Source organism: Prosopis cineraria, unplaced genomic scaffold (genome assembly GCF_029017545.1).
Source record: "Prosopis cineraria cultivar Desert tree isolate PC_DT_omini unplaced genomic scaffold, ASM2901754v1 PC14, whole genome shotgun sequence".
Lineage (NCBI taxonomy): Eukaryota > Viridiplantae > Streptophyta > Magnoliopsida > Fabales > Fabaceae > Prosopis > Prosopis cineraria.
Window position 1 is genome coordinate 9,193,819 of NW_026555345.1, and position 21,835 is coordinate 9,215,653.

Genomic DNA, 21,835 nt, shown 5'->3' on the forward strand with positions numbered 1-21,835 from the left:
ATGAAGCCCAATACCCCTTCTCATCTTATGTCACTACAACTCACCGGCCCCTATTATATCTCCCTTAATTTTACCTTACTTTCCAGGCCCAACTACACCAGGCCCAGCACTCACTCCAAACACAATGCCAGTTCTGGAATCTTAATTAACAGTTGGTTCGGGGTTGGTAATATATACGCATCCGTTGTAGGAGCTGGACTTTTAACGAGTTTTATGAAAATTACTAATAATACTAATACTAATACGATTAATTCTTGGTAAGTGCAAGTGATTACTCTTGCTATCATATAGTTTCTACTTTGTATGTCTTAGCATCCTAGGCAAGTTATAGCTACTGATTAGTTGTTTTTATTTTGATTTTGCTTCATTCAGCGCCTTGTGATTAATGCCAAGTATAATAAGTTAGGGATTTTGTCCTTTCTCATATTACATTATAATTACAAAAACTTTTTAACTTCCTCTCCCTCTATATAACTGTAGATCCTGGTACAAGTGGAAATGGTTTAGGACGCTTGCTTTTGCTTCGTCATCCCAAATCAGGTACTTCAATGAAAAGCAAATATTCTTTGATGTCCCAATCATCTTGGTTACTTGTTAACATAATGTGCTAGTTCTTGTGAACTGTGCATCTCAAATACTTAATGCGTTGGTTGATTGCTTAATATTACTCTATTAATATTGCTCTATCACTCAGCTAAAAATCTTCATCGAGGATGTGATATGTTGAAGCTTTTGAATGTCCTCTCTCCCTCTCTTTGCCTCCTCCTCCTATTTATTTATAATTCTAACTTGTTTTGACCTGTTTGAAGGAAATGCTACGTACTATCTCTTTGTACATGGGATGCTTCAAGAGCTTCAATTGTTTTGAAAAATCATATGGATCTTGGTTCTTGGGGGATTATCTATGTGAAGGTAGATGCTAGATTTCTTAGGCTACTTAGTGTTAATCCAATGCTGCTTATTTTGGCACATGCATATGTATTTAATTGATCATATGTCATGCGGTATGCTTCCATTCATATTTCATCTCCTGTATGAAGAAATTTTTTAGTACTTGTAAAAGTTTTCCTCCAATGTCCTTTTCTTAGATTGCCTGAGATTATTTCTATTTTCAACTACACTTGGTCTGTAATCAGCCTTTAAATCTCTCACTTGTAATAGAGCTATTATGTGGCTGCTTTAGATTCAATGCGAATTCTTGGCAAACGCTGCCAGCTTAATCATTATTATTTTCTCCTTCTGCAGATGGTAGGTTGTCTCTGTCCACTCCAGTGGATCTTGTTTTCATCATGTTGCCCATTTTTGAGGAAGCTAGAATGAAGGTAATTCTTTGTTTCTCACGCCAAATTTGTGCAGGATGGCTTCCTTATTTTCAAATTGCTTCCCGTATGAGTTAATTAATGATCAACTAACTTTAACAAGGCCAAATAAAAGTTTCAGCTACACATCTGGGACTTCTTAGATATATAACCAAGTTTTCAAATTAATATCAGTTCAACCACAAGTGAATCCACATAAAAACTCAGTTACATGCTCCTGCTTGTGAGGGTGTTGTAGCATCTGCGTATTCTTCACAAGCTTTTTCTTCTAGTATTTGTGTGGAATGATGATTATAAACTTTTTGTTTATGCATTGACTGCGTTTTTATATTGATGAACTCCACTTTTAGCATTGAGAAGCATGCAGGGGGGGATTTTTTTTATTTTCTAAACGTAGCAACGTATATTTGTCTGCCAAGGCCAGAAAGGTTCAACAGTTCTACTTATTTTCAGGAAAGAGATAACTTATATTTTCTGAATGTCTCAAGTATAATTGAATGCATGCAGAAAGGGGAAGATCCTGGTAAATTCAGACTATTGGATGAGATCTTGTTTGTTGATGGATATTCTGAATATCAATATTTAATGTCCACTATAGAGAACTGTATGCAAGTAGCTTGTCAAGTCAAAGGTGATGATATATGCAGTCCTTATTTAGAACTTCAGTTTGCAAGTTTGCTAAGTTATCTTATGATTGAAGTAAATTACTTAGTAGATATTTTCAACGTAAAGTTTGAAGTCTGTTGTTGAGATAGAACTCTCTTCATTATACTGGTCATAGACAATTAAACATGACAGTCTTATTGTTGATCACTTCAGGCCATGCCGTACTTTTTGTTCCCCCCCCCCCCCAAAAAAAATAATAATATCCAGGTATATATGGCTTTGATTTTCAATCTTGACAATGGGATAGATTCTTTTGCAGTTTTCTAGCAATATTATTGTCATTTGGGGAATAGCCACATGGATGTCCAAAGGGATTAATTTTGCAGAGATCAAATTTCTACAAGACTTGGGTTCCGCTTGTGGTTTGCCACTTGCTCATGCTTGTAGTTTTGGGGAGCCCGTCATTTGGTTCCGTAAGGGTTTCTATTTCCATTTATGGATGAGGGCCAAGCAGGGAAGAAGAAGAAGAAGAAGAGGAAGGTGGAGAAGAACAAAGCGAATTCAATGGCTGAAGATGGACTATGAAGACCGAGGTGATACCTCCATCCCGTCAATCAACGTCGTTAACCGCAGCAACACCATCTACGACTTCTATGGCTTCCCCAAACCCTTGTACAAGGTTTGGATTCTTCCCCTTTGTTAAATCTCAATGAATTACTGCTTGTTTGTATGACATGGGATGGCCATTACAATTGTGGAATGGGAGACTGTTCATTCTTCTGCTGTTGATGCAGGAGTTTCTGGGTTGGGAAATGAGGGCCACTGTGCTATTTGTGAGATAACAAAGGTGAGCTTAATCTTCAATTTTTTTTTTTTTTTTCAGTCTATGGTGGTGAATTTTTTTTTTCAATATTTTTTTGGTTCCAGATATTCTAAATATGATTGATAAGGTACTGGGATATACTGAAGATATGGACTCGAGATATTATTAAGTGCTGATTTTTCAGATGAATATATAAGAATTTCTAGATCTTGGGATACTATGGAGGAATCTTCCCGTGTTTTGAAGGCGTGTCTTAGTGAAGATGCTCTATTTGCGGTCAAACCGTTGCTTCCTGATTCTGCTGAAGGTGATTCATCTGCAGAACTCTTGGGCTGATAAGGTTCGGTTTCATTACTCTGTTATTTCGGCACAACCATTTCCTAATTGAAGGTATTATATTTGAAATATTTATATAGCAATTACTTGCTGTCTGAAACAACTTTAGTTGGTGATTTTAATATATTTACGCTGTTCAAGTTTATTGGATTAGTATGTTATTGGTGATTGATTAATGTGATCATGAACTTTTAGAAGAACAGATTTAAAAAGCCAAGATAAAAGGCCAGAGCCTTTTATATCTTGGTGGTCTTTTAAGAAAACATTTCCTCTGTTCTCTCATTCTTTCAGTTGTTTGGTTCGTTTAAAATCTTGTCAAGGACAATTCGATGTCTAAAATCTTTTTATTAGCATTGGCTACAGCCTTTCCGCATAATACTCTCAATAGCTTTAGTTTATCAATATTTTGATATCATTTCACTTTCCCGAATATGTTCAAACTGGTATTAGAAGGACACAATGATGAAGTCTGGTTTGCACAAGTTTCACATGATGCAAAATATTTAGCTTCATCTTCGAATGATCGGTCAGCAATTATTTAGGAGGTAATGTCTGCTGTTAATCCAAAAACTATTTTGTCTTCTCTGTTCTGAAACTTTGGTTTTTTTTTTGCCTTAGTTGTTTCATTAATGTGCCTGCATTTTGAGTGTTTTGATATTATCATCATTCCCTAGGCATAAATGCCAATTGTGATTGTCTGGTTTGAACAATTTTCGGATGATGTAAAATATTTATCTACATCATTGAATGATCGATCAGCAATTATTTGGGAGGTAATGTCTGATGTTAATCCAAGAACTGTTTTGTCTTCTCTGTTCTGAAACTTTTTTTTTTTTTCTTTTTTTTGCTTTATTTGTTTCGTTAATGTGCCTACATTTTCAGTGTTTTGATATTGTCATCATTCCCTACGCAGAAATACCAATTGTGATTGTCCTTATTCATGTCACAATGCTGGTAGAACATGTTACTTACATCAAGTTTAGGAGCCATGGTTGCAATGAAAATTTTCATTATGTTGGATATTGATATCAATTTCTATCATTGCCTGTTGCTTTTCTCCTACACAAGTGATAACTTGTCGAAAGACAGCAGAAGAGGATAACGCTAACTTTAATTCTTTTTCTAAAAAAACAGAGTTATGCTTCCTTAAAGATCATTGAAGTTCTGACTGTCAGGTTAATATTTAAGAATAAACTTTTGGTATTGAACGCTGCATATAGAAGGAAAAAGGATCGAGTTGTTGATGGACAAATATATGCCATTGAGGGTATCTTGAATGGATGCTGCAGAAAGTTTCTGGGGAACTATGGCTCAAAATAGAGTGTTGCATTGCTTGAAATAAAGATCTGTGATCTTCTTGTAAGGGATATGGGCTTTATTTAAAGAATGTTAAGTTGAACATCATAAATCGAATAATTCGAGGACAGAGAAAGGGATCAAAATGAGATTTCTTTCGGATTTAGATGATTAAAAATGAGGAATTTGGTTCTATTGTAGCTCTGAAGTTGATTAAATTTTAATTTAAAATTGTTCAATTTTTATATAGCAAAAACTTAAGCAATGCAATCGATCACATTTAGCTTAATTACCCGTCTAATATGATGCATTTACATTTTGGGTTATCTTATAGATTAATGCTGATCAATGAGGTTTATTCCTCACTTAGACGTGAAGAAATCTGAAACTTATGGAGCCCTAAATTTCTAATTATTAACAAACACTTGTGGATGACTCTTGCAATGCAAATGTGGATTCTGGTATCTCGAGAACAAGCATGTTTTTTATCGATTAGCATGTGCCAGTAGGCCTTAAATTTTAGAATTATTCAATGCGAATTTTAATGTAGGTTATTATGAGTCGCAGGAATTTAAATAGAGTTAATAGTCTTTGTGTGCGCAAATAAGCATGCTTAAAGCCTCATGCATGTGATGAAAATATGTGATGTTATTTGATGTGGAGGTTTGTTATATTGATATAAATTCTCTTTGTATCAACTGAGTTGTGATATTGTTGACTACTAAAAATTGTGATGAAAATATGTGATGTTATTTGATGTGGAGGTTTGTTATATTGATATAAATTCTCTTTGTATTAACTGAGTTGTGATATTGTTGACTACTAAAAAATTGTATACTGAAAATTTCTCTTGTGGATGTAGTTATTACGTGACTACTTGTCCAGATGGGTCTTATGATAGAGTTGGATGCAGTTATTTGTTATTACGTGACTATTTGAAGGAGAATGTGGCCTAGACATGACTATATTTTGTCGGACTAAAATGAACTTGAACTTTATGCCACCGTTGGTAATGACACCTCCAATTTAATCATCAAGAAAGAAGATAGGAACAAATTATACAAGAATTACCACTCCAAAGCTGGGAAGAAATAACAAGCATATGTAGTACTAGATATTGTCATTCACAGCCAAAATTGAAAACATCAAGGCTACGATCAAGCAAAACTTCTTGTTGGACAACAAATATATGAGTAATAACCAGTAATGCAAGCCTGATCCAAAAAGAGAAAACATAGGAGGTGAAGGACAAACCGTGTATGAACACAACATAGTTGTGAGTGCGCTATTCACAATGACGTGTTTCAAAATAAAAGTGAATAAAATTGTTCATGATTTCTTGGTTCAAAATATAAGTCGTCATAGCTATTTACAATCGCATGATTCAAAATAAAAGTTATCGATTTTACATTATATTTTAACGCCCCGTGCAACTTTTCCCCACTACACATGAATGTAACATCATTTTCCACAGGGTCGGTCACTAGTTTCATGGCCATATGAAACAAAACATGGGCATATATAATCATAAACACAATAACCATAAAGAAAGTCCATCAAAAAAAAGTAAAGGAACTAATTAAACGCCCTTGAGGAACACGCTAGTTAACACATTCTTGCACTCCAGGGACGCTTTCAACAGTTTGATACCCTGCATATACAAAGTGGGAAACAATCTTAGAAAACAAAATACACGACTCAAAAAAAAAAAAAAACCATAAAGCAATATACCATGTAAACAATACAAGTAATTAATTAAATTAAGAGATCATCATGCATGCCTGTTCCATGTCTAACTCAACGATGCTTTCTTCTAAGGAAGAAATATCTTTGATGTTGAACTTTGACAGCAGAGTGATAGTTGAAATAGAAGACATCGGTCGAACTTCAAGATCATCCGTTACAGTGTAAGTCACAACTTCTTTCACAAACCCACTAGCACAAGTTTTCTCCTCAAATGTTAAAGAGCTCCTTGATCCAAAGGGCCTGGAATGACCTTGATAACCACCGTACTGTGAAGTCCCTGATCCGCCATTATTGCCATGATTTGCTGCTGGCAGAAGAAGATTTCCAGAGATTAATGGAGCGTCTGGTTTCAGTAAAGCGGCCTTGTCATGAATTGGGTTCAACCAGTAATCAACACTGAGATTCTCGACGCTTTCACAGAGCTTCCCAATGCAGCCGACCATGTCGTTCTTGGTTAGAAGGCTTGCGACTGTGCTGATAGGCAAACGAAGCAGGTTAAAGAGGAAATCTACGAAGTTCTTTGATGCTTCGGCGAACAGAACTCTTTCGTTCTCTCGATCAATAAGTAGTTTCAGGCTCAGTTTGGTTGAAGATGATGATTGTCGTGCCATATTTTGTTTCTGGAAAGGAAATGAACTAATTAGCAAATTCTGCTGATATAGAATTTGTACAGATTCCGAATGAAGAGGGCGTACACACACACACTCACATTCAGATTATATGAAGTAAGAAAAATTTACGGAGTGAAAGGAATAAATTCTTGAAGGGCATATTTGAATTTGACATGAGCGATTGAATCAGTGTATTATCCCACCCGCACATATATAGGCTAGGAGGGCATTGAAAATGATAGTTTTAATTAATAAATTCTTGAAGGCATCGATGCAGCTTAAAAATATGGAGTCAAATATAATTATGTGACCAATCACATATGGCTTAATTAATAATCTGGTCAAAATTTTGATTGGGCAGTATTGTAGGCAAATACGAAAGTGTTTAGTTGTATAAATTTACCATTTACAATAAATTGATGCAGAAAAAAATTTGGATATTGTTTCTTTGGCCAGTCTACATGCCACCAAGAATTAAAGGGAAAAATACGTAAGCAATGAAACTTATATAATAATTAGCCAAAAAAAATCTTTATACTATAATTTAATTGCTCCATTCAATATAAGACATTTCAAATTCTTCAAGGTGCAATTACTAAAATTTTTCATAATTAATAATGTCTTTTTAATTAAGATAGCCTATTTAATAAGGGTAAATACGGAAATAGTATGTAATTTAAAAATAATTAACTAATTCAGTTAAAAATGCCTTGTAATATTAAATGGACAGAGTATGTTATTTCTTCAATCTAATTTATAAGCCACTCTTAATATGCTTTGCCAGAATCAAGAAAACTTTAAAACTCATTAATCATGTTTAATAATGTATCTTATATCATTAACATTTAATAGGGTAAAAGAAAAAAGTTATAACAAAAACTCAATGAAGTGCCTTTTCAACATGATAAAAAATAAAAAAAAATTCTCTATCTAATGAATAGAATTGAAGTACTTTTAAAAACAAGTTAAAAGTATTAACGATAAGAGATACTCTCCCCTTTGAGAGGGGTTGATTCTTATTTTGTTTGTATTTCCTTTTTTTTTTTTTTTGGTTGGTTTCTGTTTATGTATTGGGGCATTTGAGCCCTTCTTTCTATCCAAAGAAAAAAAAAAACAGAAAAAATGACAATTAAAGACCCTCTAAGGATATTAATTCCAATTAAGGACCATAAAATTTTGAAATCCCAATTAAGAACCAAGGAATAAAAAAAAAAGTATTTTGTCTTAAATGTCCTTGAGAAAAAAAAAAACCCAATTATGTTGTTTCCACAATATACATTAGCAATTTTCCCATATTGAGTTAGTAAATTCCCAAATGACATAAATAAATCCCGCCTCACGTTAGTGGATCCCAATTTAAACAAATCACTTTTTCTTAAACAATCGATTCCTTTGTGAGGTTTCATTTTTTCACAATATACATTAGAAATTTTTACAAGTCTAGTTAATTAATTCCTAAGTGACACTTTTTGTTAAATAATTAATTCTCAAGCGGAATTTCATATTTTCACAATATACATTAAAAATTTTCTCAAGTTGGATTAATGAATTCCCAAGTGGCGCTTTTCGTTAAACAATCGATTCTCATATGAGGTTTCATATTTTCACAAAATACGTTAACAATTTTTTCAAGTTGGGTTAATAAATTCTCAAGTGACGTTAGTGAATCCCACTTCACCTTAGTGAATCCCACTTCACCTTAGTGAATCTCAAGGGCATTTAAGACAAACTACATTTTTTTATCCCCAATTACGGACCATGGTCCTTAACTAAGATTTCAAAATTTTATGGTCCTTAATTGGGATTAATGTTCTTAGAGAGTCCTTAATTGTCATTTTTCCAAAAAAAAAAAATAATAAGAGATACTATAACCAAATTATCAACTAGGCTACAACATGCATGCATTTACATATTGACAAGTAATTATAAGTAACTAATATGCAGCAATTCGAATTCCTCTCAACACTATTTTTGTCTTTTTATGTTTCTGAAATCTTATTTTTATTAAGATCCCTTGTGTGTGTAGAGAGAATTCAAATCTCAGGCCCCTTTTCATTAATAATAGGCTCTATGGGTCTTTGAGTGAAATTTTCCCTTTTAAAAATATCCTTCATTTAATAAAAGTAAAAAACAAAAAATTAAAAAAGGAAATAGTAAGAAGTAACATTGAAATAAATTTCATTAATAAATTTTTTTTTTAATCTTTCATTATGTAAATGATAGAACATGTCATTCACGATTTCACTAATTAAAAAAAAAATCCAGAGGAATGTGAATGGAAAATTACTTTAACAAGTTAGAATGAATATGTTCAAGGTCAAAGAAAAAAATAGAATGAATATCCATTGAAAAAGTAAAAGATAGAACTTGTTACATAGTCACTAACGGACTTAGTCTTGGTAATTCAGGCTGGGCAGGTTTATTTGGGCTCAGCCCAAATAGAACAGACCCAAACTTCCCGAAATACCTGAATTCATCCGGGCTTCAGCCCGGCCCGAAAACCCACATTAAAGGCATCTTTTTTTTTTTTAAATTTCAGTGCTCTTTTTTATTTTCATCTAATGACATCAAAATAATGATTTTCATTACATCAACCAACAAGTCCAAGTCGAAAATAACAATCCATCAGACATCCAAATTCCAAAATAACAATCCAATTCCAACATATTAGTTCAAGTGTTCAACATCCAAAATAAACAATCCAACAAAATAAGAATCAATCAACACATTCAACATATCATGAGTGTTAAAAAATAACAATAACAATCAACAATACAATCAAAGCTAATCCAAGTTTTGTGGCTATTCCTGACCATCATCACCATCCAAAACTACATTTGCACTCTCAAGCATTCAGATCACGAGCAGAGATACAAGCATTCAAGCATTCATCCTTCGCCAAGCATTCAAGCATATGAATTTCATCCATTTGATTCAGCCATTAGATCCGTATTCTACTTTCAGAGAGCGCGCAAGAGAGAAAAAGAAAGAAGAATAAGAAAACCTCTATAGCTCGCGGGTCCTGGCCGTGGGAGCTGAGCAGGCTGCAGAGAAGAAGAAGATGGTCGCCGAGCTGCCGAGCAGATGCAGAGAAGACGATCACCGAGCAGAGAAGGTTCGCGCGAGAGACAGTGATTCGACGGCCGTGGGTTCTGTATGACACGGCGAGAGAGAGATCTGAGGCTGAGAGGCACACTCGTCTTCGTCTTGACTTGAGCTCGACAGAGACAGTGATGACTGACGAGATCGAGTGAAGAAAGTGAAAGAAAAGAGAGACAGGGACGACTAGGGTTTGCCATTTTCATTTGCTCGACAGCTCAAGTGAAGACTGTACCAATTATTAAAAAACCACGTCAAACCAGACGTTTGGACTGGTAAACCGTGGATCCATCGAGTTAACAACTCAGGCTGGTTTGGTTTTCTTACATTTTTCATTTAAAAAGTAAAATTTTATTTTTAAAATGTTAAAAATTATTTAAATAAAATATTTTATAAAAAAAATATCCTGATATACATTCAAATAATGACTAAAAGTAAATTTTTAAAACATAACTATTTAAAAATTTTGAAAACTATCTCAAATTTAATATCTTATTTTTTATTTAAAAAATAATTAATTCATTAAAAATATAATTATCATTTCAATAATAATAATTAGGTATCAAATTTTTAGTATTATAAATTGAATAATTAATTATGTTAACTTTTAGCATTAATGTATAATAAAAATTACAAATTTTTATTACATTTTTTAAAATTACAAATTAAAAAAGTACAAATAACTAAAGATTAAATTTTTAACATTATAAATCAAATTTTATGTTATTTAAAATCTTTATCACATTTTTTTAAATATTTTAAATATCATACATTTGTAAAATAAAAATTACGAATCATCATAAATCAATGCTCTTTTTTGTAATTATACATTCAAAAGCACATTTCACTATCACAAACCAAATAACTTTTAATGTATTAAATTGACTTTAGAAAAATGCATTCAAACAGAAATTTTGTTATAACAACTAACTTTCACTAAATTGATTTTTACCAAATGAACTTTTAACAAACTGAAAACCAAACACACACTCAATCAAACTGAGAAAATCATTTGAGAAGTTGGGCAAGATTAGCTCACTTTACTCTTTTTTTATATATAAAATGATCAATTTTTTTAATTATTTGATGTTATATTATATCATATAGCTTATTAAATTATGATAAATTTAGCTCACTTTACATTTTTAATATGTTCAACATGATGTAGGCAAGAACGTTTCATCTTTTTGGCTTTAACTTCCAATGCTTTTTTAAGCTAGGGCATGCTGCTCTAGCTTAGTATGACTGGGTAAGACAAAATAAACCTAGGGGGACCACCAGAATTTAGTTCTTTGAGAATGGGAGAAGAGGATACAAAATTTATGAAATCATCCCTAATGATATCCTTATAAATGATGAGGGCCCAGGCTTCTTTGTCTTCAACTTCAATGATTCCTTGGAAATTCACCAACCAATAATCCTAATGAAGCACCATCTTTTCCTCAACAAGAGGACTTCCCATTTAATCAACAAAAACCGCCGATCAACAGAAGTAATGTTGAAGAGATGATAGCTGAGCCCATTGGTAATTAGGATTTTTCAATAGTAGTTCCAAACCAGTATGGATCCTTCCTGAACAATACTAATTTGGCAAATGAAATGCTCAATCTCTGAGAATGAAGGATTTCCTAAGAAGAATCCTGGAGTAGTTATTAAAGAAGGGACCTCTAACCAATCTCAGCAAGTGAATAGCTCAAGTAAAAGGAAAGCGTATGAAGAAACTCCCTTGAATATTCTGAACAAGAATACTAATTTCTTAGATCTACTTCGACCTGTGCCCTAGAATGGTAGTGATCCTCCTTTATCGGCTCAAAACCCTTTGTTTACCATTAGCTCATGAATCAGTAAAAGGCACAAGATTGATTTGGATTCTGGAAGCTTAGATGCTCTGGTGGATTTATTTGTAAGAACCTGTCTTATCTCTCTGGGTAAAAGATCTTAGCAAGAACAATTTAATCTAAGAGTTTTTCTCCCTCTTGATCAAATCCCCATTATTAAATCTATAGGTGGTTTCATTTAAGTGGCAAGCCAAGACCTCCATTACTTTGATCAATGCTTGGATGGAACATTGTGACCTTGCTGGTTGGCCAATTGATGGATTTGTGCTAATTATTCAAGACTCAAGCCCGTCTCACTATAGCTGGATGATTATTCCTCCTAATGATGATTTATTTGAAAAGCTCTTTAAAGCTAGCAATGTCTTATATTACTCCGTAGAGGAAAAAAGGGCCTTTGCTTTTTCCCTTATTGCTACTGTAAATGCCCCTAACTAGTGGTTTTTCTTTTTTATTGATAGAAATGTTAACCTAACTTTCAGTTGATAGCTTTCAAGATGGAAGAATTATCAAATTAGGAACTTCTCTGAGTGTAAATGAGACCAATCTTAAGCCATGTAAGATCAACCTGAATGACTCGCCTCTGACTACTACCCCAATTCTTAAGATTAGGCTCAATTCTCCTAACAGGAAGCGTCAATCTGATGAAGCAATCCCTTTGGAGTAGATACAAAAAAAGGTTAAGTTGTTGTGTGATAAACTTTCTTTGAACAAGGCTTGGGAAGCTGCTTTATTAAAGCTTCCCAAATCACCATGAAAGCCCTATGCTAGAAAAGCCACGGCAGTTCAAAGACTCAGGCAGCTGGTTGCCTCCCATAATCCAGATATTGTGTACATGTCAGAAATGAAAATAAGGGTCAAATTTGCTTTCTTAATTCTAAAGAATTTAGGTTTCTATTCTTTTGATGGTCTTCATGTTGTTAGGAAAGGGGGGAACTATAATAGCCTGGTCTAAAGCTATTAGAATGGAAGTCCTTGAAATTTCTCCTTTTGTATGCCACACTGTTATATCAAATCTGGGAAGTCTTAATGTTATGAATCTATCTTTTGTTTATGGGCCGCCTAAACTTTCTAACAGTCATCTACTCTGGTCCTAGATTGAAAATATTTCTCACTTTATTTAATGTCCTTGGTTAATTATGGGGGATTTCAATCAGGTGCTTAACAAGGAAGATAAAATAAGTTTGAATCCATCTAAAAGTAGGTTAACAGATTTTAAGAGATGTTTAGAGATTGCTGAACTTATTGAAATTAAACAATATGGCCCCCCATTTACATGGAATAACTTTAGAGATGGCTTCACCAATGTTAAAGAATACTTGGATCTGTAATTTATAATATACCTTGGTTAGAAGCTTTTCCTTTCTCCCATATTAAAACTCTGGCACTAGTTGCTTCGGATCACTCTCCCATTGTCTTCTGCACCAATTTAGATCATAAAAAATTCAAAACATAGAGATTTGAAAACTACTAGTATAATTTTGCTGACTGCAGTAAAGTTGTGGAAAATGCTTGGCTTGAAAATTATTTTGGTTCACCGAGGTTCAAGCTTCAAGAAAAACTCTAAAATACTCTCAATAGTCTTTCCAAGTGGAGTCAACAACAAATGGGGAAACTTTAGAAGTTAGATAAGTTTTTTAAAAAAGGAAATTGTAAGGCTATCAATGTTATTTGATCGAAGGGAAGATAAATGTCCAGCTCTGGAGAAAGAAATTACAGAGAAAAGACATCTTTTAGAATTCTTTTATGATTGTGAGAATAGTTATTGGCAACAAAGAGCAAAGATCAAGTGGAATACCAAAGGTGAAAGAAATACTAAATACTTCCATACAATGGTTAGCAAGAGAAGAATGTGGAATTACATCAGCACAATTCAAGATAATCAAGGTAATTGGCTGGAAGATCAAGATGCCATTCAAAATCACATGCACGATCATCTCAAGGTAATTTTTTTCAAATAACAATATGACAAGCTTTGATAATCTGGTTAATGAGCTTCAAGGTATTAATCTGCTTACACTTTCACGTGAGGACTTAGAGGTGATTTTGAGTCCAATTTCCTTTATAGAGGTTAAGAATGCTATCTTTGATCTTCCTAAAGATAGTAGCCCAGGGTTAGATCAGTTTCATGCTTCTTTCTTTTAAAAGCATTGGAATTTAGTTAGGAATGATGTTTTCTACATGGTTCAATCATTCTAGAACTCTAGTTTTATTCTTAAATATTTGAATAGAACCTTGATCACTTTGATTCCTAAGAATGACCTTGTTCAAATGGTGAAGGATCTTAGACCTATTAGCCTATGCAACGTGGCTTACAAAATTGTTTCTAAAGTTATTTTCAATAAGCTTAAGATGGTGTTGGATAATCTTATAGCCCCATTTCAGAGTGCTTTTTTTACAAGGGAGATTAATTACGGACAATATTATTCCAGAAGCAGATATTCTCCATTTTATTCATTCTCATAGGTCTGGCAAAAAAGGCTATACAGCTCTTAAAATTAATTTTTCAAAAGCTTTTGATTGGCTTTCTTGGAATTTTATTGTGGCCGTGCTATCTAAAATGGGTTTTCCTGAAAATTGGATCAAGATGATACATCAATGTATCTCTACAGTCTAGAGTCAGATCTCTTGTAATGGCCAAATCTCTAATCCTTTTACCTTACCTATGGAACTAAATAAAGGGATCTATTATCACCTTATCTATATATTATTGTTGCTAAGGTCTTATCTGCTCTGATTATTAAGCAAGAACACCTGGGCAAATGGAAGGGTGTTAAGATTTGCATGCATGCTAACCCAATCTCTCACTTACTTTATACTGATGACTCAATTTTTTTCTTTAAATGTTTTAAAGATGGATTAGAAAGTGTTAAGCAGATACTTAGGCTGTACAGTAAGTGGTTTGGCCAGGTTATAAATTTTGACAAATCAAATATTGTCTTCAGCCCAAACATAGAAAACCAGGAGAAAATTGGAATAGCTAACTCTTTAAGTGTTAACGTTGTTGAATGAATTAGGAAGTATCTAGGTTCCTGGTTTGACCCCCCAAGGAATAAATCTCATATTTACCAGTAAATGGTAGATTTAGTGTTAATAAGGATTAATTCTTGGAAGACTAAATTGTTATCTCAAGCATCTAGACTCACTTTACTTAAGTTTGTCTTATCTGCAGCTAACGTATACCAACTCTAATTCACTAAATTGCCCAAGAAGTTTTGCAAAATCATTGATTCTCACTGTCTTAATTTTTTCTGGGGCATTGAAGGTTGCAAAAAAAGGATGCATTTGGTTAACAAAGACATCTTGTTTAAACCCACTCTTGAGGGGGGGTTTGGGGCTTTGACCTATTCATGAAGTTAATATTTCCCTCCTTGCAAAGCAAGTTTGGAGATTAATTGATGCCAAGGAAGGGACACTGGTAGGGAACATATTAAAAGTAAAGTATATTGATATCTCAAAGCCTGAAGTAGTTAAAAAAACCTTATAATGCTTCCTGATGTTGGAAAGGAATATGGGACTATGCTGATTTAGTTATTCCTAGACTTAAGTGGAAAGTTGGTAATGGAAATAAGATTGATATTTCAAGTCCTCTATGATGGTCAATGAAGGAAGATATCTAACATCATTCAATCTCAAAGATGTCTGACCTTATAACTCCGACTCAAAACCCTTGGTTTCCCTTAAAATGGAATGAAAGGTTGATTAATCAGCTATATGAACCACTTATTAGTTCTACAATTCTAAGACAGCCTTTGCTTATAGGTGAGATTGAGGACAAAATTTTCTGGGATGGTAATTGTAGAGGGATTTACACAATGAAAGATAGTTACCACTCATTAGTAAACCACTTTATGCAACCCCATTCCTATAGGAGTGCTTTTTGGAAAAACCTATGGAACTTAAAAATCTCCTTCAAACATATTCTTTTTGTGTGGAAGATTCTTAAGAATTGTGTCCCTACTGGAGAAATCCTTAGGCAACATCATCTAAATGCTGAAGTTCTTTGCCCTTTTGGATGTGATAAGAAGGAATCCATTTTGCACATTTTTTTTCTCTTACAGTCATACCAGACTATTGTGGTTTAGTGCACTTAGGATAAAGGTTGATAACATAACACAATAATTTCAAAGATTGGCTTTTTGATACTCTAAAAGATTTGATGGAAAGAGGTAATACATAGTAGATTAGGAAAATTATTTTATTGCTTAACATCATGTGGTTGAAAAGAAATCTGACCATGCATGAAGGGAAAAGATTTAATCCAGAACAAACGATAAAGGAAATTAAAAAGTTTGACTTCTACCTAGATTTGATCTTCAACCCAGATGTGAAGCCCCCTTTGAGCTAGCGCTTTCATGCTTTGAAGCTCAAACTTGCCCCAAACCTAGTTATGCAAAGATGGACGATATGGGTTAGGAAACGAAAAAGGGGAAAAATCAAAGAATGGGACATTGTCTTCACCTTGGGTAATGATTTCTTCCAGTCAGCAACTAAGAAACAAGAAGCGTTCTCAAGATCTCAAAATCTTTATTGGGTTTGAAATGGTCTCAGCCGACTCCATTCCTTTATCTTTAAAAACAATATAGATATGTTGTCGATAGAATTAATCTTCTGCAAGAAGATTCCTAATTCTCTCATAGGATTAACAAACAAAAATCCAAGTTGGATCAATGATTTGCTAATTGATGATTTATTTTGTTGTAAATTTAATTACATTTTTTTCAGTTTTCTTTTACTTTATTGATAATGTACAACTCTTTAACAGCTGGTCTCTTTATCTAGAATATTAGGTCTACTTTTATTGTGCTTCTTTTGATTTTATTAATAATATTTATCCTATTTCAAAAAAAAATGTATAAGAAATTCCTTGACAATTAAACTACATGATGAAGAATTAAGATTCATTACAAAAACTAATATGTGATACATTCAAGAAAGGAAAATTACATTGGCGCATAGTCAACAAATTAAGTTCCTTAAAACTTCTCTATATTTTGTGTGGCATATTTTCCATCCTGCTCATGATCTTTTAGTAGTATTTTCATTTCATCCATGCTTCTAACCTTGGATAATGCAACATATAATTGATCATGTGTGAAAATTGGATAAAACAGATATAATCCAACATAGTGAAAAGATTGACCTTAACTTTTATTGACAGTTATTGCAAATAAAGGAGTTATTGGGAATTGTCTGCTTTTCATTCGAAATGGCCACCTAGTATTTGATGCATTCATATCCATTCAATAAACGAGGACTTTCTCATTCTTCCTTATACCATTTAAAGCAATCCATTCAATAACATTCTTCCTAAGATGTGAAATACGCAATCGAGTGTCATTGCATAGTCTTGATGATTGATCAATATTCCTCAACATCACAGGTGTTCCAACCTTTAGGATTAGTTTGTGTGGTGGTAATCCAAAACAATTTATTTTATTAAGGAATTTAATTGTATACAAATCATCAAAGAATAATTATCTTGAGTAAACTTACACACAGAGCCATAACTCAAATACTCAATGGATTGGCTAAGAAGCAACACAAATGTAATCATTTAATTTGTTAACACTTTCAATAGTAGGAGCAAGAATGGCTCTATCATTAAAATACTTTATATCAGATATATGATCTAAAAAATTAGAATAAGTAGATACCACAATTGCTTCCAATAGATTTGTATAATTTGATATCACTAAATGTTCTAGGATTTCAATTTCAACAACTCCATCAATTGAGTGTCCTAATTTACCATCACTTAGATTCAATAACCATTTTGAAAACTTTTCCACCTAATCAAAGTCATAGATTGAAAATGATGTAGATAATCTCATGTTTTTTGTTAGATTAAATATCCTACAATAATCCCATCAATTTGATGATGATATGCATGCAATAACAATCCTTGTTCTAGTCCTTTTTTGGGATGATAGGAAAAATTTTCCTGAAATCACCACCTATGAAAATACACTTTCTACCAAATGGAATATATAAATGCATCATATCCCTATGTGATCTATCAAATGCTTTAATATAAAAACATTGCATCATTGGAGCCTCATCCCATATTATTAATTTTGCACATTGAATCAAACATACTAAGTTGGAATTTTGTTTGATAACGCATAATGTTTCTGGGGAACTATGGCTCAAAATGCAAATGCATTGCTTGAAATAAATATTTATGATTTGGTTGTAAGGGATATGGGCTTTATGTACACACTACTAAAAAAATTAAAGTTAGTAATGAACATTTAGTGACGATATCTAATTCTTCACTAATTATAGGCATTAGCGATAAAAATTTTGTGACTTACTAAAATCTATCACTAACTACATAAATTAGTGACGAATATAGGATGTCGTCACATTTTAGTCAAATTTTATAAATTTAGTAAACGATTTAAATTCATCACTAATTTCTGTCGCTAAATCTTTATATTAGTAACAAATATTTTGAATTAAAAAATTAGTAAAATGAGCTCAAATATTTTATAAAATAATTTATAATATACATAGAGAAGTTCGCATAAAAAATTATTCAAAATTATCAAATTAAATAATCATACAAATAATTTTTCTCTTATTATAAGTAAAATGTATAATATAAAATCATATAAAAATAAAAAATATTTTTCTTTTATTATGTAAATTTAAACATAAAATAAAATGTTTACCAAATGAAAATATTTTAATTATAACCTAGATAATATAAAACTATATATATATAAATATTTATTTTCATAATATATTGTTATTAAATAATATATTTATTAACTAATAATAAATATTGAATTATATATTTACGTGTTAATGTGTGTATATGATAATATATATTCTCAGCATATTTAAATAATAATATATTAAATATATAAAAAATACATTTTAGTTAAATATATGTGTTCAATTAAATAATATAAACTAAATTTTGTATAATAAGAATGAAAGGTCATCACAGCTCAATTGGCAAAAAATATGTATGAAAAGAAAGAGGTCTTGGTTGAAAAAGAGGCAATGTCACATTTAAAGGAAATTAAAATATATTGTTGGCATGATAGTGATGTGGTGTAGAGGTTCAAGTGGCAATGACATGGTAGGTGGTGAGTAATGTATATTTGTGAGGTGGCATAGAAGGTGACAAGACAGTTATTGGACTCACAAAAAATAATAATAATAAAATAAACTAATGATAAAAGTTTATTAATTAGTGATAGATATTTTCCATCACTAATTTGTTTCGGTCACTAAATTAGTGATACTATATTTGTGATGAAAATTAGTGATGGACGATCAGTCACTAAATTTAAAATTAGTGATAGATTTTACTTAATAGTGACAGATTTTTTTATCGCTAATTTTATTTTTTTTCTAGTAGTGACAGAATGTTGAGTTGAACATCATAAATCCAATAATTTGAGGATAGAGAAAGGGATCAAAATGAGATTTCTTTTGGCTTTAGATGATTAAAAGTGAGGAATTTGGTTCTATTGTAGCTCTGAAGTTGATTAAATTTTAATTTAAAATTGTTCAATTTTTATATAGCAAAAACTGAAGCAATGCAATCGATCACATTTAGCTTAATTACCCGTCTAATATGATGCATTTACATTTTGGGTTATCTTATAGATTAATGCTGATCAATGAGGTTTATTCCTCACTTAGACGTGAAGAAATCTGAAACTTATGGAGCCCTAAATTTCTAATTATTAACAAACACCTGTGGATGGCTCTTGCAATGCAAATGTAAATTCTGATATCTTGGGAATAAGCATGTTTTTTGTCGATAAGCATGTGCCAGTAGGCCTTAATTAAATTTTAGAATAATCCAATATGAATTTTAATGAAGGTTATTGTGGAATTTACATATTGAGTTAATGATCTTTTGATTCAAGTGGGAAATATATTATTCTATGTGTATCACTATAGTTTTGAACTTGCTATGATTGCAGGTGTTTTGTCGGTCGCGCTTGAAGTTTAATCATAATCTTCCATCTTTGAGACTCGTTTTTTTTTTTTTAACTTCTTCTTTAATTAGAAATTAAAGCATTTGGAGTTTAATTTTTTTTTTTAATGGAATCAAATGTTGGTAACTTGTTTGCAATCTTGGGATGAAAAACAATGGATTACAAGGTAGAAGATTTTATATTCAGTTATATATTTTTACATATTTTAGAAAATTTTCTCCTCCTAGAAATTGCAATCGGTCAAAATTCTTATTGCTTTGTTCTAAGTTTTTACGCTTCTTTAGAAAATACAATGATCTAAGTATATCATTACGTACAAATTAAGTAGGCTCAAATTATTTGAAATTAAGTCAATTTCTTTACATGTTGCTTTCTTCCGAGTTAATTCACATTAATTGCTATTTGGCAATTATTATCTTATCATTATCAAAGATACATGCAACAACTGAATGGAGAGGTTATTATAGTTCCCTTGATGTCCAAAGCACAATATGTCCTTTATCTATGTAAATTCATGCCAATTTTAGTTTCAAGTTTCAAGCATACATAATCAATTATCACTTTAAAACAAGAAACCATTAAAACTATTCATTGGATCAAAAAACCAAAAAATTCAAAACATTTGCCAATGCTCGTATTAAAACATCATTTAAAAATAAAAGTATAACTTGAAATAAAAATTTCATTTCTATACAATCATATTAGCTGTAAATTTATTTTATTTATAAACCCAGGTAACAAATATATAGTATTTATCATGCATGAAAATTACAACAAATGTCATGGTCTAAAATGAAAAGTGAACAAAAACAAATTCAAAACAATGAAGAACAAAGGCAAATGAACAATATAAAGTAGCACATAAGACCTTGATAGCATGCGTGCATATGAAAGCAAAAACTGAACGAATATGTTGCTAGGTAAAGAAAGCCTAAGGGCAAGAGTGATCATGTGAAGGAGCAGCAGATAGGAAAAATTGTTATTTTTATCAAAAGATGACAAGAGCAATGATGTTTAAAAAAAAAAAAGGATTCATTCAGTCATACTAAAATATAGTTGCACTCATTTTCTCCAAATTTCTTCATTTTTTTTTTGGCTAAAAAAATTTAATTTTGAATAAAAGAAAATTTCAGTAGAATTTTCTTTCCTGACTCATCGTTTCTTTATTATTTTAAATTAATCCAAAGAAACATTCTGTGATGTCTAAAGGTATAACCCTACTGTTATACTTTCTTACAATAAGATCGATCATGTAGATTGTTGTAATTAATAATTTATTGTTGATGGATATTCCATAATTGAAGCTATGCCTCTGAGGTTCATTTGATGAACCATACAAAGTTGAGGGCACACAAATATAAGAAAGATGTTAGTTCCCTTAGGTGAGGTTGATGCTCCATGCACCAACGAGTAAGATGATGAGATTGCCACCTTTTTATTTTTTATTATTATTATTATTATTTTGGTCAGAGGCAAGGGCAAAACCAACCATATAATTGGGAGTAGAGCTAGAAAAAACGGATTAGCTTGGCTCTATAGGGCCAGCCCTTGACAGACTTAGGATTAAAAAGGCCAGTCCTTGACAGGCTTGGGATTAAAAAGGCCAGTTCGTTTAAACATGAGTTCTTTTTATAACCTTGAAATACGAAACCCAGCCCTCAACATAATGGGCTCAAGGCTAGCCCTGTAGGCTTTAAGCCCTTTTAACTATTTTTATTTTTTAAAATTTTTTTATCAAACAAAAAATTACTTCATTGCAATATAATACCCAATCAAGAAAACAATGAGAAAACTAACTAAACAACATCCAAATGAACTAAAAATACAAATGAAATGACAACAAGGTACAAGCGATGGATCAGCTAAGCCAACAAACACCCAATCTAGATCAGATGAGATTAAGGGATTAGGAGATCTAGACGAATTAGGGGATTTATGGTTGTATTTTTTTTTTTGCCTTTCATCTTCAACAAATATAAGCTCATATATGATGTGGAGTAAGATTTAATTTAATTTTTTTCCAAGTTCAAAAAGAGTCAAAGTTATGAAAATTGAAAAAAAAAATAGAGAGTATATGTGTGCTTAAACAGGCTAACCTTCTGCTCTTAAAGCCAATCCGTTTAAGCCCCAAAATTAAACGCTAGCTCATTTAAGCTCAATTTACCATTTTAGTATCTTATTTACAAGCCCGACTCTACTA

General features: G+C 32.1%; 2 protein-coding genes across 5 annotated transcripts; one reads left to right on the forward strand and one right to left on the reverse strand.

Moving 5' to 3' along the window:
- Positions 1-489: 489 nt before the first annotated feature.
- LOC129293638 (uncharacterized) lies at positions 490-5,026 on the forward strand. Of its 4 annotated transcripts, none has more exons than XR_008589186.1 (8): positions 490-540; positions 810-912; positions 1,246-1,322; positions 2,245-2,604; positions 2,720-2,772; positions 2,946-3,088; positions 3,535-3,629; positions 4,219-5,023. XR_008589186.1 is itself a non-coding variant. In XM_054931704.1 (6 exons), the coding sequence occupies exons 2-5, from the start codon at positions 813-815 to the stop codon at positions 2,765-2,767; spliced, it is 585 nt and encodes a 194-aa protein (XP_054787679.1). In that variant the 5' UTR covers positions 490-540; positions 810-812; the 3' UTR covers positions 2,768-2,772; positions 2,853-5,026. The 4 variants fall into 4 exon arrangements, 1 of the variants encoding a protein (XP_054787679.1); XR_008589185.1 differs by having other exon boundaries at positions 2,933-3,088; positions 4,219-5,021; XM_054931704.1 differs by having other exon boundaries at positions 2,853-5,026.
- Positions 5,027-5,680: 654 nt separating this feature from the next.
- On the reverse strand, positions 5,681-10,090 carry LOC129293637 (uncharacterized). Its single transcript, XM_054931703.1, has 3 exons — positions 9,742-10,090; positions 6,162-6,746; positions 5,681-6,031 (listed from the first exon to the last, which is right to left on the reverse strand). Exons 2-3 carry the CDS (start codon positions 6,735-6,737, stop codon positions 5,960-5,962), a joined length of 648 nt encoding a protein of 215 aa, XP_054787678.1. The 5' UTR covers positions 6,738-6,746; positions 9,742-10,090; the 3' UTR covers positions 5,681-5,959.
- Positions 10,091-21,835: the final 11,745 nt, after the last annotated feature.